This window comes from Photinus pyralis, unplaced genomic scaffold (assembly GCF_008802855.1).
Source record: "Photinus pyralis isolate 1611_PpyrPB1 unplaced genomic scaffold, Ppyr1.3 Ppyr1.4_LG10, whole genome shotgun sequence".
Taxonomy (NCBI): Eukaryota; Metazoa; Arthropoda; class Insecta; order Coleoptera; family Lampyridae; genus Photinus; species Photinus pyralis.
In genome coordinates this window covers 17,988,188-18,008,455 of record NW_022170250.1, presented here as the reverse complement: position 1 = coordinate 18,008,455, position 20,268 = coordinate 17,988,188, and the positions used below count along the sequence as shown (strand labels likewise).

General features: G+C 37.7%; 2 protein-coding genes across 3 annotated transcripts; one reads left to right on the top strand and one right to left on the bottom strand.

Annotated features, from left to right (window-relative positions):
* Window positions 1–3,077: 3,077 nt before the first annotated feature.
* Window positions 3,078–4,560, top strand: LOC116162431 (aminomethyltransferase, mitochondrial). Its single transcript, XM_031476049.1, has 4 exons — window positions 3,078–3,443; window positions 3,491–3,699; window positions 3,749–4,077; window positions 4,124–4,560. The coding sequence occupies exons 1-4, from the start codon at window positions 3,200–3,202 to the stop codon at window positions 4,542–4,544; spliced, it is 1,203 nt and encodes a 400-aa protein (XP_031331909.1). The 5' UTR covers window positions 3,078–3,199; the 3' UTR covers window positions 4,545–4,560.
* Window positions 4,561–7,222: 2,662 nt separating this feature from the next.
* Window positions 7,223–13,810, bottom strand: LOC116162043 (vesicle-associated membrane protein 2). 2 transcript variants are annotated; one of them, XM_031475565.1, is made up of 6 exons: window positions 13,525–13,810; window positions 12,994–13,193; window positions 12,859–12,938; window positions 12,754–12,805; window positions 12,624–12,673; window positions 7,837–7,971 (listed from the first exon to the last, which is right to left on the bottom strand). In XM_031475565.1, coding segments are annotated over exons 1-5 (348 nt in total). In that variant the 5' UTR covers window positions 13,527–13,810; the 3' UTR covers window positions 7,837–7,971; window positions 12,624–12,659. The 2 variants fall into 2 exon arrangements, with proteins under 2 accessions (XP_031331424.1, XP_031331425.1); XM_031475564.1 differs by lacking the exon at window positions 12,624–12,673 and having other exon boundaries at window positions 7,223–7,971; window positions 13,525–13,808.
* Window positions 13,811–20,268: the final 6,458 nt, after the last annotated feature.

Sequence of the window (20,268 nt, the reverse complement as noted above, 5' to 3'; positions counted from 1 at the left end):
CACACCCCCTTCGAGATTTTCCCACGCTTCCTTTGCCTTTATTTTAGATTTCTTCATACTTTCTACCGTCATTTTTCACGCCTACTTCGAAGTTTCTGGCTACATCATTTAAATCTCCTTGTGGTCGTCTGCACTGCTCCTTTGTGTCTTCTTCCAGCTTCCTTCGAGCCATCGTTTCACTTTATTCGAGTTTTCTTAATCTCTCCTCAAGCCTTGCTCACCCTCTCGAGTTTTCTTGATCTTTTCGTCACCCCTCCTTCCTGATTTCTTTACGCGTCCGTTTATTGTTCTTCACGTCTCCTTTGACACTTACTGTTTGTGTCCTCCGAGCGTCCTTCTCTGCAACTTCTACCCTTTTTCAGGCCGCCTTCGACACTTCTGCATGCCTCTTTGGAGTCGTATTTACACCTCACTCGTGATTTTCCAGGTTCCCTTTGGGCAATCTTGCCGTCTCCTTCGAACATTCTATGTGGCCTCCTTCGAGCGTTCTGCACGATATCCCTTCGACCCGACACGCAGGATAATTCTTCACGCGCCTTGAGGATTTCCCTACTTCTTCATTCCTCCGCGTCGAGTCTACTTCGCGCATCCTTCGAGACTTCTGCAACCTTTTTCACGTCTTCCTTTCTTCACGCTTCTTTTGTGTCTCCACATCTCCGTTGAAACTTTTTGCCATCTCTGTCTTCTTGATCACCTTCTTCGCGCTTCTTTACAACTTGATTTGGTGCCGGCGTATTCGTCAGACCAAACGGCATTTAACAGAATCAATCCCGCTGGGTTCCCCGTGAATATGAGCAACTTTCAGTTTTCATCGTTTCAACCTTTCTTCGCCCCTTTTTCGCGCCGTCTAGTATATTTCTTTTGCCTCCTCAATCGAACTTTTTCTACACTTTCTACGGCGTTCTTCACGTATCCGTCGAGTCTTTTTCACGCACCCTTTGGTATTCCTTGACGCCCTCTTCTCATCTCCTTAGAGATTTTTTATTTAGGTTGGAAATTCCTTCAGGCTTCATTTAACAATTTTTAATTCTAAATTTCTTCATTCTTCCTTCGAGAGTCCACGCTTGCTTCAAGTTTTTAGATATTCCTCCTTCTAACCTTCTTCGCTTCTCGTTCGAAGCTTCATTCCAATTCTTTCGAGTCTTCCTCGCGCTTCTTTTGAACCTTCTTTACGCCAATGCCTTCTGCGCTTCTTCTTTATGCTTCCGTCGTTCCATCTTTACACATCATTCGATCCCTCTCTCACGCTTTATACGAGTCTTCTTGATCTCTCCTCCAAAGGTTGCTCACTCCTTTTTCCAATTTTCTTGATCTTTTCCTCGTGCTTCCTTCGAGTTTATTCACCCAATCTTCGATCACATCATAAATTTTCGGCTTTTTTTTTCTTGATGTCTTTTTCGACACTTCTTCACGCCTTTCGACCATTGCTTATCACGTCCCCTTTGAGATTTTCCCACGCTTCGCTTAAGTCTTCTTCACGGCTCTGGAGTCTTTCGAAATTTTTTCACGCCTTATTTTAGATTTCTTTGTGAGTTCTTCACGTCTTTTTCTAGTTTGCAACTATTTTTCAAGCCCCCTTCGAGTTTTCTTCGGACCCCCTTGGAGATTTGTTCACTCCTCCTTTGAGATTATTTTACGCCTACTTTGACACGCTGTCCTCCAGCGCCCTCTTTAGACTTTCTACCCTTTTTCGCGCCTTCTGTAGAGTCTTTTTCTTCACGCCTCCAGTAGTTTTCGCGACACTTTGCGTAACATTTTTTTAGATTTCTTCATGTTTCCTTCGACCTTGTCACATCTCTTACGGGGTTTCTTCGTGTGTTTCTGGAGACTTCCTTTGGGCTTTCTTCGTACCTCTTTATTTTTCCTTCAAAATCCTTAACACGAGATTTTTCTTTCGAGCCTTCTCATCTCCAGTGAGGCTTCTTCACGCTTACTTCAAGATGTCATCATGTCCCTTTCAGCATTTTGTTTACAATACCTTCGAGCTTTCTTCACGACTACTTTGAGCCTTCTACATGACTCCTTTAAATCTTTACGCTTCCCTCAGAAGTTCTTCACGTCCCTTGACACATCCTTCCCCTTTTTTTTCAGATTTCTCTGCTTTCTTCGGCCCTTATTCACATCTCCCTCAAGTTGTCAAGATTTTTTTATTACTCCTTTCAGATTTCTTCATGCCTCCTTCGAGATTTTTCCACGTCTTCTTCGCACTTCAAAGCTCTTTACGCTTCCTTCGGCATTTCAGGTCTTCTTAGAACCTTAGAGTTTTGTATGTACCTCCCTTTTACCGTTTTGCACTTCTCCTTCCCCTTCTTCCGGTTTTCATCACACCACCTTGGAGATTTCTGTACATGTCCTTCTTTTTTTCACGCCTCTTGAGGTTTTTTTCGACTTCCTTTCCTTCTCAAGCCTTCCTCACGCTTCCTTCGAACTTTCTTCACGTTTCCTAGCATTCTTCAATTTTTCTTGAAGCTTTCTCTACGCCTCCTTCGAGCCATCACACCTCTTTCAAGACTGCTTCACAACTCCTTTGAGATTTTTTTACGGGTGGTTTTTTAGATTTCTCCGTAGTGCTTTCGGCCCTTTTTCATTTATCCTACTCGCCTCCTTCGAGCTTACTTTACGCCTGTTTCTTCTCGTCTTTTTCGATATTTCTTCACTATAAGTTTGAGATTCTTCATACCTCTCCTTCTAGATTTCTTTTTCTTCATTCTGGTGTCCTTTATGACTCTTTGGAGCCTTCTCCATCGAGCTTGTTTCTTGGCTCCTTCGAGCTCACTTCACGACTTCTTCGTGCCTCTCCGGCAGTTCGCGCTTTTTCTGAATTTCTTTCGATCCTTCTTCTATTTGAAGTCTTCCCCCCACCCCTTTGGTGTCTTTTTCTCGCTTCCCTTGGATATTTTTCCATCTTTATCTTTGCTTCGTATTTCAGTAGGTATTTCCTTCGCCAACATCAAGCACTTAATTTTCTCCCCTTTCCCTCGCATTTTATCGCTACTGCATCATTGTCGTGCCGATAAGGCGGGTTTCGTTTCGGATTTCATCATTTGAATTCGTTGCAATATCGCGTCGTCACAGATTAAACAAAGTTAGCTAATAACGCAGTACAGATTGACTTCCTTATCGTGGGACCTTCGACCTGTTGATTATAAAACGAACATGGAAACATCACCAACGAAAACTGGCCATATTGTTTGTAAAAATGCTGTTAAGAAGGCTGATCAAGTGTACGGCTTCGTGCGCCAGATACTCTACCGAGACCAAAAGTGCCATCGCGACCGCCTTGTACAAGTTGCACGTGGAGCAGGGTGGAAAAATGGTAAACTTCGCCGGTTATTACCTACCGGTTCAGTACAACGATCTCAGCATCACCAACTCTCACGTACACACCAGAGAAAATGCCTCTCTCTTCGACGTCTCTCACATGTTACAGACCGAAGTCACAGGTACGTCCCCCGTTTATTGTTGCCGCAATTGTCGATTACCTCCTCAGGTAAGCAGTGCGTGAACTTCTTCGAGGAGCTCTGTACCGCCGACATAGCCGGACTGAAGGAGGGCGCGGCCACGTTGACAGTCTTCACGAATGAACGTGGCGGAATTTTGGACGACTTAATCGTGACGAAAGTCAACGACCACCACCTCTACATCGTCTCCAACGCCAACCGCAAAGAACAGGACCAGAAACTCATAATGAACGCATTTGTAAGTCGCCTACCAAACCAATTTCGCGGCTAAGACGAGCTGCTTTTAGCAAAGTTTTAAGAAGCTGGACATCGATAGCGACATCAACGTGCGATTCTACGATCCCTCGGAGCGCTCCCTCGTTGCGCTTCAGGGACCAAAAGCTTCTCAAGCTCTTCAGGAGATTGCCGACGTAAATTTGTCCGAGTTGTTTTTCATGAATTCTACCTTGGCCACCGTTGGCGGCGTCGACGGTTGCAGGATCACCAGGTGTGGCTACACCGGCGAAGACGGTTTCGAGATTTCCATACCGTCTAAAAGAGTCGTGGAGGTCGTCAGGACGATCATGCAAAACAGCGCGGTTCGACTAGCCGGCCTAGGCGCCAGGGACTCGCTTAGGTTTCGCCAATGCTCAATTCCCACTAAGCTAACGCTTGGTTTTCAGACTGGAAGCCGGACTGTGCCTCTACGGCAACGACATCACCGAGCACACGACGCCGATCGAGGCCACCCTCACCTGGCTGATCGCCAAAAGCCGAAGGGAACGCGCGGACTTCCCGGGAGCCAAGGAGATTCTGGGTCAGATTAAGGGCGGCTGCAAGCAGAAGCGGGTGGGGTTCGTGCTCGAATCGGGCCCGCCCGCCCGGCACAACGCGCTGATCTTCAACGGCGACAAGCAGATCGGCATCGTGACGTCCGGATGTCCAGCGCCGTCGCTCGGGAAGAACATCGCCATGGGATACGTCGCGACGGAGTTCAGTAAAGTTGGCACGAAACTGAAGCTGAAGGTGCGCGAGAAGATGTACGATACTATCGTTACGAAGATGCCTTTTGTGAAATCGAATTATTACAATAAACCTAAGTAGTAGCTTATTAATCATACTCCCGAAACACTTATCGTCACCGAATTGTGGTACTTGGAACGAAACATATCCAATTCGCAATGGGTGGAAACGGCTAAAAAGTTTAAAGACGATTAATTAGTGTTTTTGCTGGCTGTTCAAACTCTGTGTACAAGGGGAAAATTGACATTTCCATATAGCGAAACATTCAGGGAATGCAATCCTGCAGCAAAATCTCAATCCCGGTATTTGCGGGATTGTTAGATGTTAATCCCGCGAGATCTCGGTATTTGCGGGATCCCGCAAAACTTTAAATAAATTGGAAAATAAGCAATTCTGTGCGGTTAACTTCTGTATTAATTCAAGTAGCTCAATCTTGGAACTGTTTGAAATTATGGATTCTACAGGCCACGTTCTATAAGAAAATTTTTTTCCGGGTCGATCTGAGACAATTTTTTTTTCGGGCCAAGAAAAAGGCAGTGTATAACCTTCCTTTTTTACCAAAAATCTACTGCACCAAAATTTCTCGGGAAAACACTTTTTCTTATTAATTTTGGTGCGTAGAATCCAAAACAATTCGTACTTTTTCGATCAAACTTCTCAATCAAAAGTTATAGACTAGAAACCAATTTCGAAAAAAAATTCAAAGGGCTGTAACTTTTGAACTAGTAGCCCAATCTTGGAACTGTTTGAAATTATGGATTCTATAGGCCACGTTCTAAAAAAAAATGTTTTCCGGGTCGATCTGAGACAATTTTTTTTCGGGGCTCAAAAAAGGCAGTGTATACCTTCCTTTTCTACCAAAAATCGACTACACCAAAATTTCTCGGGAAAACACTTTTTTTTATTAATTTTGGTGCGTAGAATCCAAAACAATTCGTACTTTTTCGATCAAACTTCTCAATCAAAAGTTCTAGACTATAAACCAATTTCGAAAAAAAATTCAAAGGGCTGTAACTTTTGAACTAGTAGCCCAATCTTGGAACTGTTTGAAATTATGGATTCTATAGGCCACGTTCTATAAGAAAATTTTTTTGCGGGTCGATCTGAGACAATTTTTTTTTCGGACCAAAAAAAAGGCAGTGTTATAACCTTCCTTTTTTACCAAAAATCGACTGCACCAAAATTTCTCGGGAAAACACTTTTTCTTATTAATTTTGGTGCGTAGAATCCAAAACAATTCGTACTTTTCCGATCAAACTTCTCAATCAAAAGTTCTAGACTAGAAACAATAGTACATTATTCCAGCGAGTAAACAAAATTTCGGAAAACCTGAAGACCATGTTTGTTCCGGATTCGAGTCGTTAACAATCTTTATAAATTCACATTCAACGAGTAGTCAAATTTACCGAGGGATACAAAAGTTGCTACCACCCAATTTTCCGAATTGATGATACCTTTCCAAAGGTCAGTCAGTTTAACATTCCTGAAGAAGTTTATTCCGTGAACAGATTTGTATATTTTTATGAATGATAAGCGATTTAATTGTTAAGTGGAATTCTAAGTTCATTGATACCATTCTTTTGTGTGGATTAAATTTTATTTAGCATCCAGAGGTTTGTAAACTAAAAAAAAGCAAAATCTTGCATTCAGTTACAAACCTTTGCTATATTACCAAAAAACAAAATCTTAATCTACCTCAAAGGAGGAAATTATGTTCTCCCAATACAATTTTTTTGGGAAAATCGTTCAGGATAACAGCAAATTTATTGAAAAAACCTTCGCGTCTCTATCTTTGTTCGCCCTTGTTCCTTTAAAAGTCTCCCAGTTTTTCTGTGTTTCTTCCTTACTATATTCTTCCAAAACTCCATTTTTCCTCTCACGCTACCTATCTACGACATTACTCGCATTCTATGCTTTGTTAATCACCACTTTATTGGGTACCCAACTCTGTTAATACCATGTTCGTTTGCTGCTTCCCTCACTTACTCAACTACTATCCTTCAGTCCTTTTCAACCTCTAGTTTTCTCTGCTCGATCGAGGGAGTCGAACGATTTTGAAGATAATGAAGAATTGCAGACTCAATGGTTTGAAGGATTGAAAAGAGCGACCAAGCTGCAAAAGCCGATGCCTTGCAGAGAAGTAACTTCATTAACCGACTTGAAGACTAGTTCAAATTAATTCCGCGTTCGGCAACGTGATTGATGGAAATCTTGTTATATGTACAAATTGTGTCACCTGCGTATTCTTAAACCTTAAAATAATGTGATTAGTAAGGCTAAAGGGATATAATAAGGCTAAAGGGTAATTATAAGGCTAATGGGATATAATAAGGCTAAAGGGTAATAATAAGGCTAAAGGGTAATAATAAGGCTAAAGGGTAATAATAAGGCTAAAGGGTAATAATAAGGCTAAAGAGTAATGATAAGGCTAAAGGGTAATAATAAGGCTAAATGGTAGTAATAAGGCTAAAGGGATATAATAAGGCTAAAGGGATAGCAATGAACCAGGCGACTAAACGTAACCTTTAAATAAGGAGAACGATTAGAGTAACAACAAATAGAGCACCACAATATGAACAAAAAGTGCAATCAGATTATTTATTAATATTAAATAAATGATAAGTACATATTTTACATGATACAACCACTAAAATTTCTTTTATACAGTAGCAAAGTTGATAAATTATCGTTTAAATAATTGATAATGATGGTTTTCATATACACACATTAGCTAAATTAGCTACATGTACAGTAAATTGTTTTTTTTTGTTAACATCTAAAAATTCAAAGATTTTTCTATACTCACACTGTCTTCGCATACTGATCGTGCATAATCCTCCATTTTGCTTATAATGCTATTCTACGTCAAATAGAAGAAATTAGAAACCTACTCATTTCGATACCGTAATTGTTTGCGCGCAGGGGGTGATCTTGGTGTTCGAAGCCTTGATGCGATCACCCACGCTGCGCATTCACGCAATTGTTTTATTAACATTTATATAAGATATACAGTTGTGTGCAATACTCGCATACAGATAAGGTCAGAATAGGTATTATGTGTATGCGACGCGTATTACGGATATTCAAAGCGGAAATTTACAGATAACATTTATCTACGCATACATTATAGCCCAGAAGTCATTTTGTTTTGAAATAATGAAATTTTAAGGTCGCTTCGTTGGCGCCACTCTTTTATTTATTTAAGAGTTATTGGTGTCGATCGTTATTGTCCTTCACCTTTTGGAGTGACAAGAACCTGTACAAGACCGCCAATTTAAAGCTTGTGTTAGTGGCCCTTGAACGAAACGACCTTAAGGGTTGAATTCCTATAAAAAAGAATTTGTTAAAACTTAAAGTGTTGGTTGAAGTTAACCGCTTGCCGCTGGCGGCGCTGGGGTGTTCGCAACCTGACCTGGCTGCGGTGCGGCAGGTCCGGCTCCTGGCTGGATCAGCGCTGGGTTGTATTGTTGAACTTGAGGTTGAGGTGTACTTTCGGGCATAAATTTCACTAAAAAATAATTACTCACAACGTGCGTCGCACTTTCGGTACCTACGCGTGGGGGAGGTTGATACATAAGCACGTACGGAACCCGTCCAATCATAGCCTTTCCGTATGCGCTTATGGGGAAACTACAGTTCAAATTAGAATAAAACATTTTTGAGCTGCTTAAACCTGGCTTTATTCTTATTTGACTTCGGTTAGAGATGCATAAAGGTTTCTTAATACAGGCAACCATTTTCTTTTAATGGGTTATTATAGCTGTTTGTTTTTGTTTGTGAAGTATTGTTCTGTCTGTCTTTCGGATGTATGTTAATATATTATGTAATGAGATGTATGATGATCAGAAATGTGTTGTAGACGCATGCGTAGCTACGAACCATGCATTCATTACCTAATTACATACGCCTTTTAAGCTATGGGTGCGTTTCAGCCATTTTGTCAATCATCCAAGCTTTAGTTAGCCATTCATATCATATCAAAATACGTTATCCTTATAGCTTTTAACCGCTCTCTCATATATTGCATTAACCAGACGGGAGCCCGCTGATGATTTTATTTGATTTTTTTTACTTAAATACAGTGGAATACAGTCCTGGCTGTTGAAATGCGTGTGAAAGCTTGAGGCGCCGAGAAGTCGTGGGAGATGACGGAATGAGTTAGAATTAAGTAATTATCTTGCAAGGGCTCATCCGTCGTTATCAAGCATGCTAAGTAGCGTGTGAATTGCTGAGTCAGTGGTATTCCACGGTCACGAAAAGAGAAACAATATCGTAGGGCCTGGAAGTTATTTCGAGTAGTCAAAAACCCGTCAATGAGTAGCACATAATTCTAGTGGCACGAAATGCGAATGAAACAATGCGCAGAAATTGCACAAATCATCATCATTCTAAAAACGCATAATTATCGCGAAAAAAAGTGTTTCTGCATTATCCCACAAAGTACCTTGGAAACTCAAATTTAAGGGTCAATGGAAATATATACCTACTTCAATGCACATAATTACCACATAATTAATTAGTAAAAGGAGTGTAATTAATGTCCGAATTTTAAACACAAAAGTAATTAGTGAGCCAGTAATTAAATATATGAATCTACCGCTTAATTAGTATGCAGTATATAATTTGTGTCTAATTACATACAAGAATTTTAATTAATGTAGATATATGCGTGCTTGTCAAATTCAAATCGCCAATTAGGTTTTTAAATGTGTAATTCGCACCTAATTAAGATAAAAAACATAATTAGTCCATACCAAAATTAATTTAAACAAGTAGGCTGCGTTATTAAAGTGATCGAATCTGTACCGTAATCAACATACTTCCTAATTACCGCCCAATTAGTATGCAAGGTCTAATTAGTGCTTAGTTGTTAAACACAAAAATTAGTTTCGACGGAAATATGTGTATCAATCATGTTTTAAACTAATTAATATCGTATCCTATGGCAAGTAATTGACCTTAATTATCACATAATTCGATCTAGTTACACAATGTGTAATTATAGAATTTGCAATATCCAATTCCGAATCGTTGCTAAACTACTTCACAAACATTCAATTATAAAAAATTGTCATATTACTATCTTGGAAATGCCGATTAACTATTTAATTAGAGTATTAATTTCGAATCATCGTTTAATGTAATGTGCATCCGCTGACCGTTTATTTTATTCTCGAAAAATATGTCCCAGCGTCGCATTATTGGGAAACCCAAATCATTTAGTTTACGGATCAATGTAATATGGACTGAAGTGCACATAATTACCGCCTAATTAGTGCCCCAATCTAAATACTCCGTAGTTGTTAATGAATGTACCGAGGGTTTGAAATAGCAAACTTGCCATTATAGTTGAAGGATTGCTTTCATAGCGCCATAGAGTAATATATTATTTACTCTATGATAGCGCATAATTACCGCCTAATTAGTTACGCGAAGTTTAATTAGGTCCTAATTCTTACACAAGAAAATTAATACCAAAAGGTAGAACTGCTTGAAGTTCTTAAAGTGGCTCCATTCTTATCTCAAATTTGGTTTAATACCACATAATTACTACCAAATCCTAATTAGTATTTCTTGTACAAGACTTACAGACTTAGAACCTAATTGTCACATGGAAAAATTAATTTAAATTCGATGCGTTTGTCGAATTTTTAAAATAGTCAGTTCCTGAAATAAGGCGCATTAGGGCATCGTTTTAGGCAGTCATTACGCATTGTAATTAAAGAGTGACTTCAATAACACATAATTAATTAGTAAAAGAAATCTAAATAATGTCCCAATTTCGAAACATAGTTGAAAAATAGCTTCGGGAGCGTTTAAGTAATTATTAAGTATATTAAATCTGCCGCTTAATTAATTTGCAGTATATAATTGGTGTCTAATTATTATCATTGAATAAGTACTTATTCAATGTTACTATACAAGAATGTTAATTAATGTAAATATACTCGTATGCGTGCTTGTAAAATTCAAATCGCCAATTTTTTATATATCTAATTCGCGCCTAATATGTAGACAACAGATTTCCTTAATAACAAGTAATTACCGCCCAATTAGTGTGCAAGGTCTAATTAGTGGTTAGAAAAATTAATGTCGACGAATTGTGTGCATTAATCGTGCTTTAAAATAACCAATTCCGAGATACCCAAATGATTTAGTGTACGGTTCAAAGTAATATGGACTTAAGTGCACATAATTACCACGTAATTAATGTCCCAATCTAAATACTCCGTAGTTATAAACGAGCACTTATCGAAATTTAGTGTGTCACGAGGGTTTTAAATAGCAAACTTGCTATTAAAGTTGGAAGTATTGCCTTCGTATAATTACCGCCTAAATTAGTAACTAATGGGGCCTAACTTTTTCACAAGAAAATTAATGTACGAAGCTAGTGCCTGTAGTTTTTAAAGTGACTATTATCTTATCTCAAATTTGGTTTAATAACGCAGAATTATTACCTAGTCATAATTGAAAATTGAAAAATTACAAAATTAGAGCCTAATTATTAAATGAGAAAATTAATTAAAATTTGATACGTTTCTTCGTGAAGTAGACAACGCTGAACGCATCATAATTAAAGAGTGACTTCAATAGCGCATAATTAATTAATGATAGGAGTCTAAATTCTAAACACAAAATTTAAATTAAACCAGGTATGCTTGCCGGTAAAGTAAGGCGCAGTTTCACAACGCAAAAATTGCTTCAATTACGGATTAATTAGTATGGAGCAGTTGAAATATTCTTTAATAATTGGGATGGAGAGTCTAATTAATGCCCCAGTGTTCCGCAATAAAGTTACTTTAAATAGGGATGCATCCACATGATGTCTTCAGTAGCGATTAGCTGTTAACTGTTATTGTAGGCACAATCGCAGTAATTACACATACTTAACTACCGCGTAATTAATAGGCAGTGCATAATATGTGCCTAATTACCATCCTTAAGATAGTAAATTAATGCGTGTTTGTGTAATTGAAGTCGTCAATTAGGTTTTTGAGTATCCCATTCGCCGCTAATTAGGATAAAGAACCTAATTAATGCCTAATTGTTGCACCCGAACACGTATGCGCTCTCATGAGGTTTCGCCTGAGTCGTTAGTAGCAAGTAATTAGTAAAATCGTCAATTCCGTTCCCAGTTGAAATTGAAATTGCCGCCTAATTAAGATAAATTAATGCCCACGAAAATTAACTTAAACAAGCGTGTGCGATATCTACTCTGCATCTCAGCATATGTCCATAATAACATGTAATTACCGCCCAATTAGTGTGTCTTAATTTTGTATAGAAAAATTAGTTTCGACCGAAATGCAGGAATCAGTGATGATGTAATTCCCCATCCTAATTAAAATATGGCCTCAACAACGTACAAATTAGCGCCTAATTTGGACAAAGTGGCTAATTAATGCCTAATTGTGTCATATAAAAATTGATTTAAAGAAGTATGCGGGCTTATGAGGTATTCAATTCCGTACCGTAGTTGAAATTGTCGCAAAGTCTAATTAGTTTTAATTGATGCTTTGAAATAGGCAATTCCTGATTCTATGGATCAGATAATTTGTTCTAATTACACAGATAGAAATGAGTACCAATTCTAAATCGTTGCTAAATAACTAAGAAACTGTTTAATTAATTTGTAATGCACGTTCCGCGCTGGTAAATTCTACTTTAGCTAAACGGCTCATAATTTGTGCCACTAGATTCAGAAAAGAAATGCCGCTGAATTTCAGTGGACGTTTAAGGGACGTACAGTGTACGTGCAGCTATTGGTATTTTGCTGTTGCTTGTAAATGGCTTGTGTCAATCAGATGTACATTGCATGGACGTTCGATGTACATCGGAGGCTGTCCGATTGAAAGCAATATGAGAGCGCAGCTATTCTTACCGCAAAACACTAAGCGCATGCATCTCCTCATGCTCATTCCTCGATCTGATGTAGTCCCAGTACAGCAAAACATGCACCGTGTCACTTTCGGCATGCCTCTACGCGCCAGGTAACCGTAGGACGGATCCTACGGCTAGTGGCGCCATAAGGATGATGTATTAACGCACTAAACTAAATGATGAAAAATTTCAAAAATCTGGGACCTCTATACAGAAAGACAGACAGAAGCCACTTGACACCAATTTTACACAAAAACACCAATATTTTATATTAATTACCAAAGTGATTTCGTAGTTTAAGTAAATGGCAGATGGTTACATGAAGTTCACTACGAAAAGAAAGAGTTTATGCTGCGGCCCTTTTCGCCAAAAAAATTTCTAAAAAAAGAAGTGAGAAGGGGTTACTTACTGATAATGATAATTAGAATGACGAGACCGATCGCGCCCATTATTATCATCATCTACAACAAAAAGGGCCGGTTAGAGAGAGTGGCGTCGCACGTTGTGCGCTCACCTTTAGATTTTGTAGCCAAAATTTTCGTTTCAACTTTCCCGCCTGCTGTTCGAATTGCGACGCTCCCTGTTGCAGTGCGTCTGATAGATAGTTTACTCGTTAGCTAAAGGGCTACTTACATGTGCCGAACATTACCTGCCCTATCGTCTAGCTCCGATAATTTCTGGTCCCGTTCGAGTACCTTTTCTACGTTCGTTTTCATGATGTCGACGACCTCGTCGACCTGCGCCTGTGTTTGTTGGAGGCGCTTCTGTGCGGCGACCTGCTGGGGCGTCCTGGGACCGCCAACGATTCCATCGTCGCCACCAGAAGGTCCCAGAGAATCTCCCGCCGACCTTAGAAGACATTAGTTAGCGCGATTTTTTTGCGGTGTCAGTACGAGCGCATGCGTAAGAAAAAAAATCGATTTTATGTTGTCGGACGATATTCAATTTTGGAAAAAAAAATCGTCTGCCTACTTTCGAAATGCGGAATCAAGCGGAAGGGCTCACCGAAGGAATTGGGAAACGGGAGGATAGACTGAGGAAAAGCAATTCTAAATTGTGTAAGCGCGCCCTGAACAATGCGTGCAATTTCCATTCCCATTTAGTAAACGTACGCGAAATTACAAAGAAACAATTCCTAAAAGAAGCACCTTCTAAGCGACACATTACAGTTAGTACTCACATGTCTGTCTTTGAATTAAAACCAAAAATAGGGCGAACACTTTAAACCAAAGTGTATGCTACTCCAGTCCCATGTATTGATATTTGTGACGCAATAATGCCGAATAACGCATGCGCACGGTCGTCTTTGAATTTATTAATGTAGGTCAAGATTTGCTTCATTAATAAATCGTGTGCAATCGAAATTTACCTGCGTTAATTAGTTCGATTGTAGCAAAAACGCACCGTGCGACCGTTGCACTCAGACGTGGGCCAAAATGCGACTGGACGAAATTCTTGTCGCTGAATAACAGTTGGTAGTACGTCGAGTGTTCGCGCGAAAAGGACGCAATTGTTGCAACCGATTGGAAGATGGCGTTGCACAAACTAGCAATTTTTAGTACATCTCCTTTACTATTTGATATGAACTGATCCCCTACGCGTCCAAAGATTTTGCTTCAATATACATTTGTTAAACGCGTGCCCAATTAAATTGCATTAAATATTGCGCAATTGTAAGCGAAAAGTTGCATTAAAGCTCCTACCGCATGTATCACAAATAGACTAACTTACAGGTAGTTAACTTAACCCTGTCTCACTTTTAAGGCTGGGATTGCCTGAAAAGAGAAGTACCCATAGTAAAGGACAAAGTTTTTTTCGTTAGACTGTGCTGGTACCTAATAATGAGTAGCGTAACTACAGCAGTTTTCTATACAAATATTTAAATCATTATATTCTCTTTAAGTGGGCCCCAAACAACGCAGAGGGAGCTTTAAACAAAAATGCAATTTGAATTGCATAACCACACGGCAAGAAGATACAAAACACAAACGCAAGGTCGTTCACGGCTCCTTACAGACTGCTAGGTTAACAAAATTATAATTAGCTCTACCGCACATAACTTGAGGAGAATAATGAACGCTTGTAACGTAACTTTTCAAGTAAAAATCGCGTAATTATTGGCATGGGGAACTTTCAAAATTAAGGTCGGAAAATTGGTTCACAAGTGGCGACAGGGGCTTTTTGTTTGGAAGGGCCCTTATATTAGTAAAAACTCTCGATTCCTTCACTTAACGGTAAAAAGCGGACATCTAAGAAAACACCTTTGGAAATTCAATTCTTTTTCATTGTTACCATTGAATAAAGAGGTTTTTATTCAATGTCATTACGAAGTGTGTTTGTTATACTTATGCTTATGACGATCCGAGTACCTATTCAAATAACAGGGAACGACCAACTCGCAAGACTGTAACTAACGAAATGTTATTACAGTAGAGACGCGTTTTGACTTTTAGGACTTGGAAAAAGTTCAACCATATTTTCGTTTTTTTTTGTATTTTTTTCTGAAACGCTAGTGAAATTTCGAATTAGAACAAGCAAAAGCTTTTATGGAGAATGCATTTTTGTCAAAAAGTATAGTAAAAGTTTTTCTTCTTGTAAAGTCAATCCGGGGACATACGGTATACCGATTTTTTTTTTAATTTTTTAGCCGTTTATACCTAAATATACATTTGTTCCCCATGTCTTACATTCGAGGGATGGTCTTTTGTAAATTAGTAATATACAGGCTGATTCAAATTCGAGGGCCACCATGGGTATCTCGGGAACTGTAAGAGATAGGATCCGTAGACGGTGGGTAGTTTAAATTTGGCAGTTGTGTATTTTGATGCTTAACAAAATGCAGTTTTGAAACTGAAAATTCTGCCTACTTTCGGAGATATCCGGAAAAAAACAAAATTTTGAAAATCGTGTTTGTTTTTATTGAAGTTATTTACAAAGATATTTAATAATAAATGACACATTATTATGGCCACTTTTTTCCCTCTACAAGATTCTAATTTAAAATTTCAAATCCGACATGTCGTCTCCGGTTAACTATCATCCACTTTGTTTTTTTCTTATGGAAGTAATGTTTACTTTTTGTGTCATTTGATACAGAATTTTTTTCTGATTTCAAAAATGTACACATCAGTTTTTTTAATGTTTGTAAAATTTGCCTACAAAACTTTGTCTTAAGTAACGTACGTAGTAGTTTCTTGCGTTTTTACGAATTAATCGTATTAAAAATAGATGATGTTTTATATTTTTGAAATCAGAAAAAAATTCTTTATTAAATAACACAAACATTCAAAATTGCTTCCATAAGAAAAAACAAAGATGGTTGATGGTTGACTGGAGACGAAACGTCAAACTTAAAATTTAAAAGTACCATCTTGTAGAGGGAAAAAAGTAGTCATAATAATGTGTCATTTATTTTGAAATATCTTTTTTCTACAACTGTCAAAAAACCTGTCATTTTCTGACGGATTTCGAAACGCGAAGTACTAGATTTTGAAACGGTTAATTAATAAGTAAGGTTGCTATTGACAACGTGCGCGAAATCGTCAACAGTGAAAAAAAGTATTTCGCGCACGTGACAAAGTTGAACTTAAACAGCAATTTTAATTAATAATCGGTTCAGTTGTAGAAAAAATATTGTATATAACGCTAGCGCTCTTGTTATATAAATAACTATTTTAATAACTTCAGTAAAAAATAAAAACGATTTTGCAAAATTTCGTTTTTCTCCGAAAGTAGTCGGAATTTTTTCAGTTTCAAAACTGGATTTTGTTAAGCATCAAAAATACGCAACTTTGTCAAATGTAAACTACCTACCTACCTATCTCTTACAGTTCCCGAGATCCCCATGGTGGCCCTCGAATTTGAATCACCCTGTATAGGTCAATTATTACACATTACACTAAACTAATACTAATATATAATAGGTACTATCATTGAATAAAGAGCTTTATTCAATGACACTATTGCAGTTCAAAAAATTTAATTTGCAACAAGGTATGGATTATAAATTTACGGTATTTAATCTGCAATAAGCAAAGATAAAGAATAAGGGAGACGGTCAAACAAATCGTATTACAAATAAACACCCACAGAAGGTCGCCGCTTGCCAGACATCAACAACAATATACAACAACCCTTTGTTCTAAAAAAAAATTTTGATATTTGTTGTAAAGGAATGTTACCTATCCCCATTTCTATTATTTATTTCATATACAACGATAGGTAGAGGGTACACCGTTTGCAATGAATAGGAAAGGGAAACCAAATAAATATCGAAGCAAGGAGTTGACAAAATAAAAATATACCAGTGAACGATCTTTTTTTTGCTGTCAGCAAATTCTACTATTACACGCTCTGTTCAACCTTGAAGGAGAATCGCTAAATGATTTAACATAGGCAACTTACATAGCCTGCTAGTTTTTTTTGCTCGTAAATTTTTGTCTTTTATTATCCCCATTACACAGTACTAGCCTAGTTAAAAAGTAAGAACGAGTCCATCGCAAGATAAAAGCGCTTATTTCATATGTCTTTATCGTATTTTTTTTTATTGATTTCATAAAACTCTTGGTGGCACCCTCTGTGAGAAAGAAGCTACACTGTTGACCGCGATATTAGTCACAGTTGCGTAGTTTATTTCCATTTCGCCAGTTTACATGTCCATTTTTCAGAACTTCATTCACCACTTTTATTATGAAAACTTTTGAGCTTCACATGAATAGCCAAAATATAGATAAGTATTCAGGCTACCGATCCCATACACTCGTATTGCTTAAAATGCTCCCTAATTTTTGCAATTCATTCCTAAAGTATGAACTCTTTTGACGCATATTTTCTAGATTTTATAAACATATATTAATGGACAAAATATCAGTTTATATTGTATGGAAACTATGCTCTGTACATCTATCTACCTAATACATATTTTTCCGATCAGATACACCCCTTGCTTATGAAATGGTGAATGAAGTTCAGAGGCAATGCACGCCCCATTGAATTACATGTGCATCACCAGTTGCCTATATTCTCTAAATCCAAACCTTAAGCACGAATTGTCTTTTCACCAATAGGACATTTACAGGTGTTTTACTCAACTTCGTCTACGGCACAATGTGAATTCCTATTCCACATAATGTAGCGTTAGGGTTGCAAATCGTCCAAGCAAATCTTAGACAGATAAAATTCGGTCAGGAATTATTAATTTATTTATTATTATACGCCCAATTATCGAGTGCTTTTTAGAGGAGCCCCAGGAAAACCTAATTCGGAGTAGCCGACAGAATGCTCGAAACTGATCTAAGGAAATTCCCATCTCTGCCACAGATAAAAAAATCCTTACCGCAGCCCAGGTTCGAACGCCCGACCTCCGGCTGTGTAGCCCAACGACAGTTCGAAAATTGTTAACTGATAACATTTATTGTAAGGGTTTACATGCTATTTATATCACAGATTTACTTGCCTTAACCTACGTCATATTCAACAGGTTTTTCAATCTTGTGTTAAAACCGAGGTTATAGACTAGAAACCAATTTCGAAAAAAAATTCAAAGGGCTGTAACTTTTGAACTAGTCGCCTAATCTTGGAACTGTTTGAAATTATGGATTCTACAGGCCACATTCTATAAGAAAATTTTTTTCCGTGTCGATCTGAGACAATTTTTTTTTCGGGGCTCAAAAAAAGGCAGTGTATAACCTTCCTTTTTTACCAAAAATCGACTGCACCAAAATTTCTCGGGAAAACACTTTTTCTTATTAATTTTGGTGCGTAGAATCCAAAACAATTCGTACTTTTTCGATCAGACTTCTCAATCAAAAGTTATAGACTAGAAACCAATTTCGAAAAAAAATTCAAAGAGCTGTAAGTTTTGAACTAGTAGACCAATCTTGGAACTGTTTGAAATTATGGTTTCTACAGGCCACATTCTATAAGCAAATTTGTTTCCGGCTCGATCTGAGACAATTTTTTTTTCGGGCCTCCATAAAAGGCAGTGTATAACCTTCCTTTTAGCCAAAAATCGACTGCACCAAAATTTCTCGGGAAAACACTTTTTCTTATTAATTTTGGTGCGTAGAATCCAAAACAATTCGTACTTTTTCGATCAGACTTCTCAATCAAAAGTTATAGACTAGAAACCAATTTCGAAAGAAAATTCAAAGGGCTGTAACTTTTGAACTAGTAGCCCAATCTTGGAACTGTTTGAAATTATGGTTTCTACAGGCCACATTCTATAAGCAAATTTGTTTCCGGCTCGATCTGAGACAATTTTTTTTCCGGGCCTCCAAAAAAGGCAGTGTATAACCTTCCTTTTAGCGAAAACTCGACTGCACCAAAATTTCTCGGGAAAACACTTTTTTACTAATTTTGGTGCGTAGAATCCAAAACAATTCGTACTTTTTCGATCAGACTTCTCAATCAAAAGTTATGGACTAAACACCAATTTCGAAAGAAAATTCAAAGGGCTGTAACTTTTGAACTAGTAGCCCAATCTTGGAACTGTTTAACATTATGGATTCTACAGGCCACATTCTATGAGAAAATTTTTTTTCCGGATCGATCTGAGACAATTGTCTTTTTCTTGCCTCCAAAAAAGGCAGTGTATAACCTTCCTTTTTAGCCAAAAATCGACTGTACCAAAATTTCTCGGGAAAACACTTTTTCTTATTAATTTTGGTGCGTAGAATCCAAAACAATTCGTACTTTTTCGATCAGACTTCTCAATCAAAAGTTATAGACTAGAAACCAATTTCGAAAAAAAATTCAAAGGGCTGTAACTTTTGAACTAGTAGCCCAATCTTGGAACTGTTTGAAATTATGGATTCTACAGGCCACATTCTATAAGAAAATTTTTTTTCCGGGTCGATCTGAGACAATTTTTTTTTCGGGGCTCAAAAAAAGGCAGTGTATAACCTTCCTTTTTTACCAAAAATCGACTACACCAAAATTTCTCGGGAAAACACTTTTTCTTATTAATTTTGGTGCGTAGAATCCAAAACAATTCGTACTTTTTCGATCAGACTTCTCAATCAAAAGTTATAGACTAGAAACCAATTTCGAAAGAAAATTCAAAGGGCTGTAACTTTTGAACTAGTAGCCCAATCTTGGAACTGTTTGAAATTATGGATTCTACAGGCCACATTCTATAAGAAAATTTTTTTTCCGGGTCGATCTGAGACAATTTTTTTTTCGGGGCTCAAAAAAAGGCAGTGTATAACCTTTCTTTTTTACCAAAAATCGACTGCACCAAAATTTCTCGGGAAAACACTTTTTCTTATTAATTTTGGTGCGTAGAATCCAAAACATTTCGTACTTTTTCGATCAGACTTCTCAATCAAAAGTTATAGACTAGAAACCAATTTCGAAAGAAAATTCAAAGAGCTGTAACGTTTGAACTAGTAGACCAATCTTGGAACTGTTTGAAATTATGGATTCTACAGGCCACATTCTATAAGAATATTTTTTTTCGGCTCGATCTGAGACAATTTTTTTTTCTTGTCTCCAAAAAAGGCAGTGTATAACCTTCCTTTTAGCCAAAAATCGACTGCACCAAAATTTCTCGGGAAAACACTTTTTCTTATTAATTTTGGTGCGTAGAATCCAAAACAATTCGGACTTTTTCGATCAGACTTCTCAATCTAAAGTTATAGACTAGAAACCAATTTCGAAAAAAAATTCAAAGGGCTGTAACTTTTGAACTAGTAGCCAATCTTGGAACTGTTTGAAATTATGGATTCTACAGGCCACATTCTATAAGAATATTTTTTTTTCGGCTCGATCTGAGACAATTTTTTTTCGGGCCTCAAAAAAAGGCAGTGTATAACCTTCCTTTTTAGCCAAAAATCTACTGCACCAAATTTCCCGAACAAGTGCGCAAGTTTCTAAAATAGTTGCGAATTAGGACTAGTTCACTCGCTGCATAATAAACAAGGTT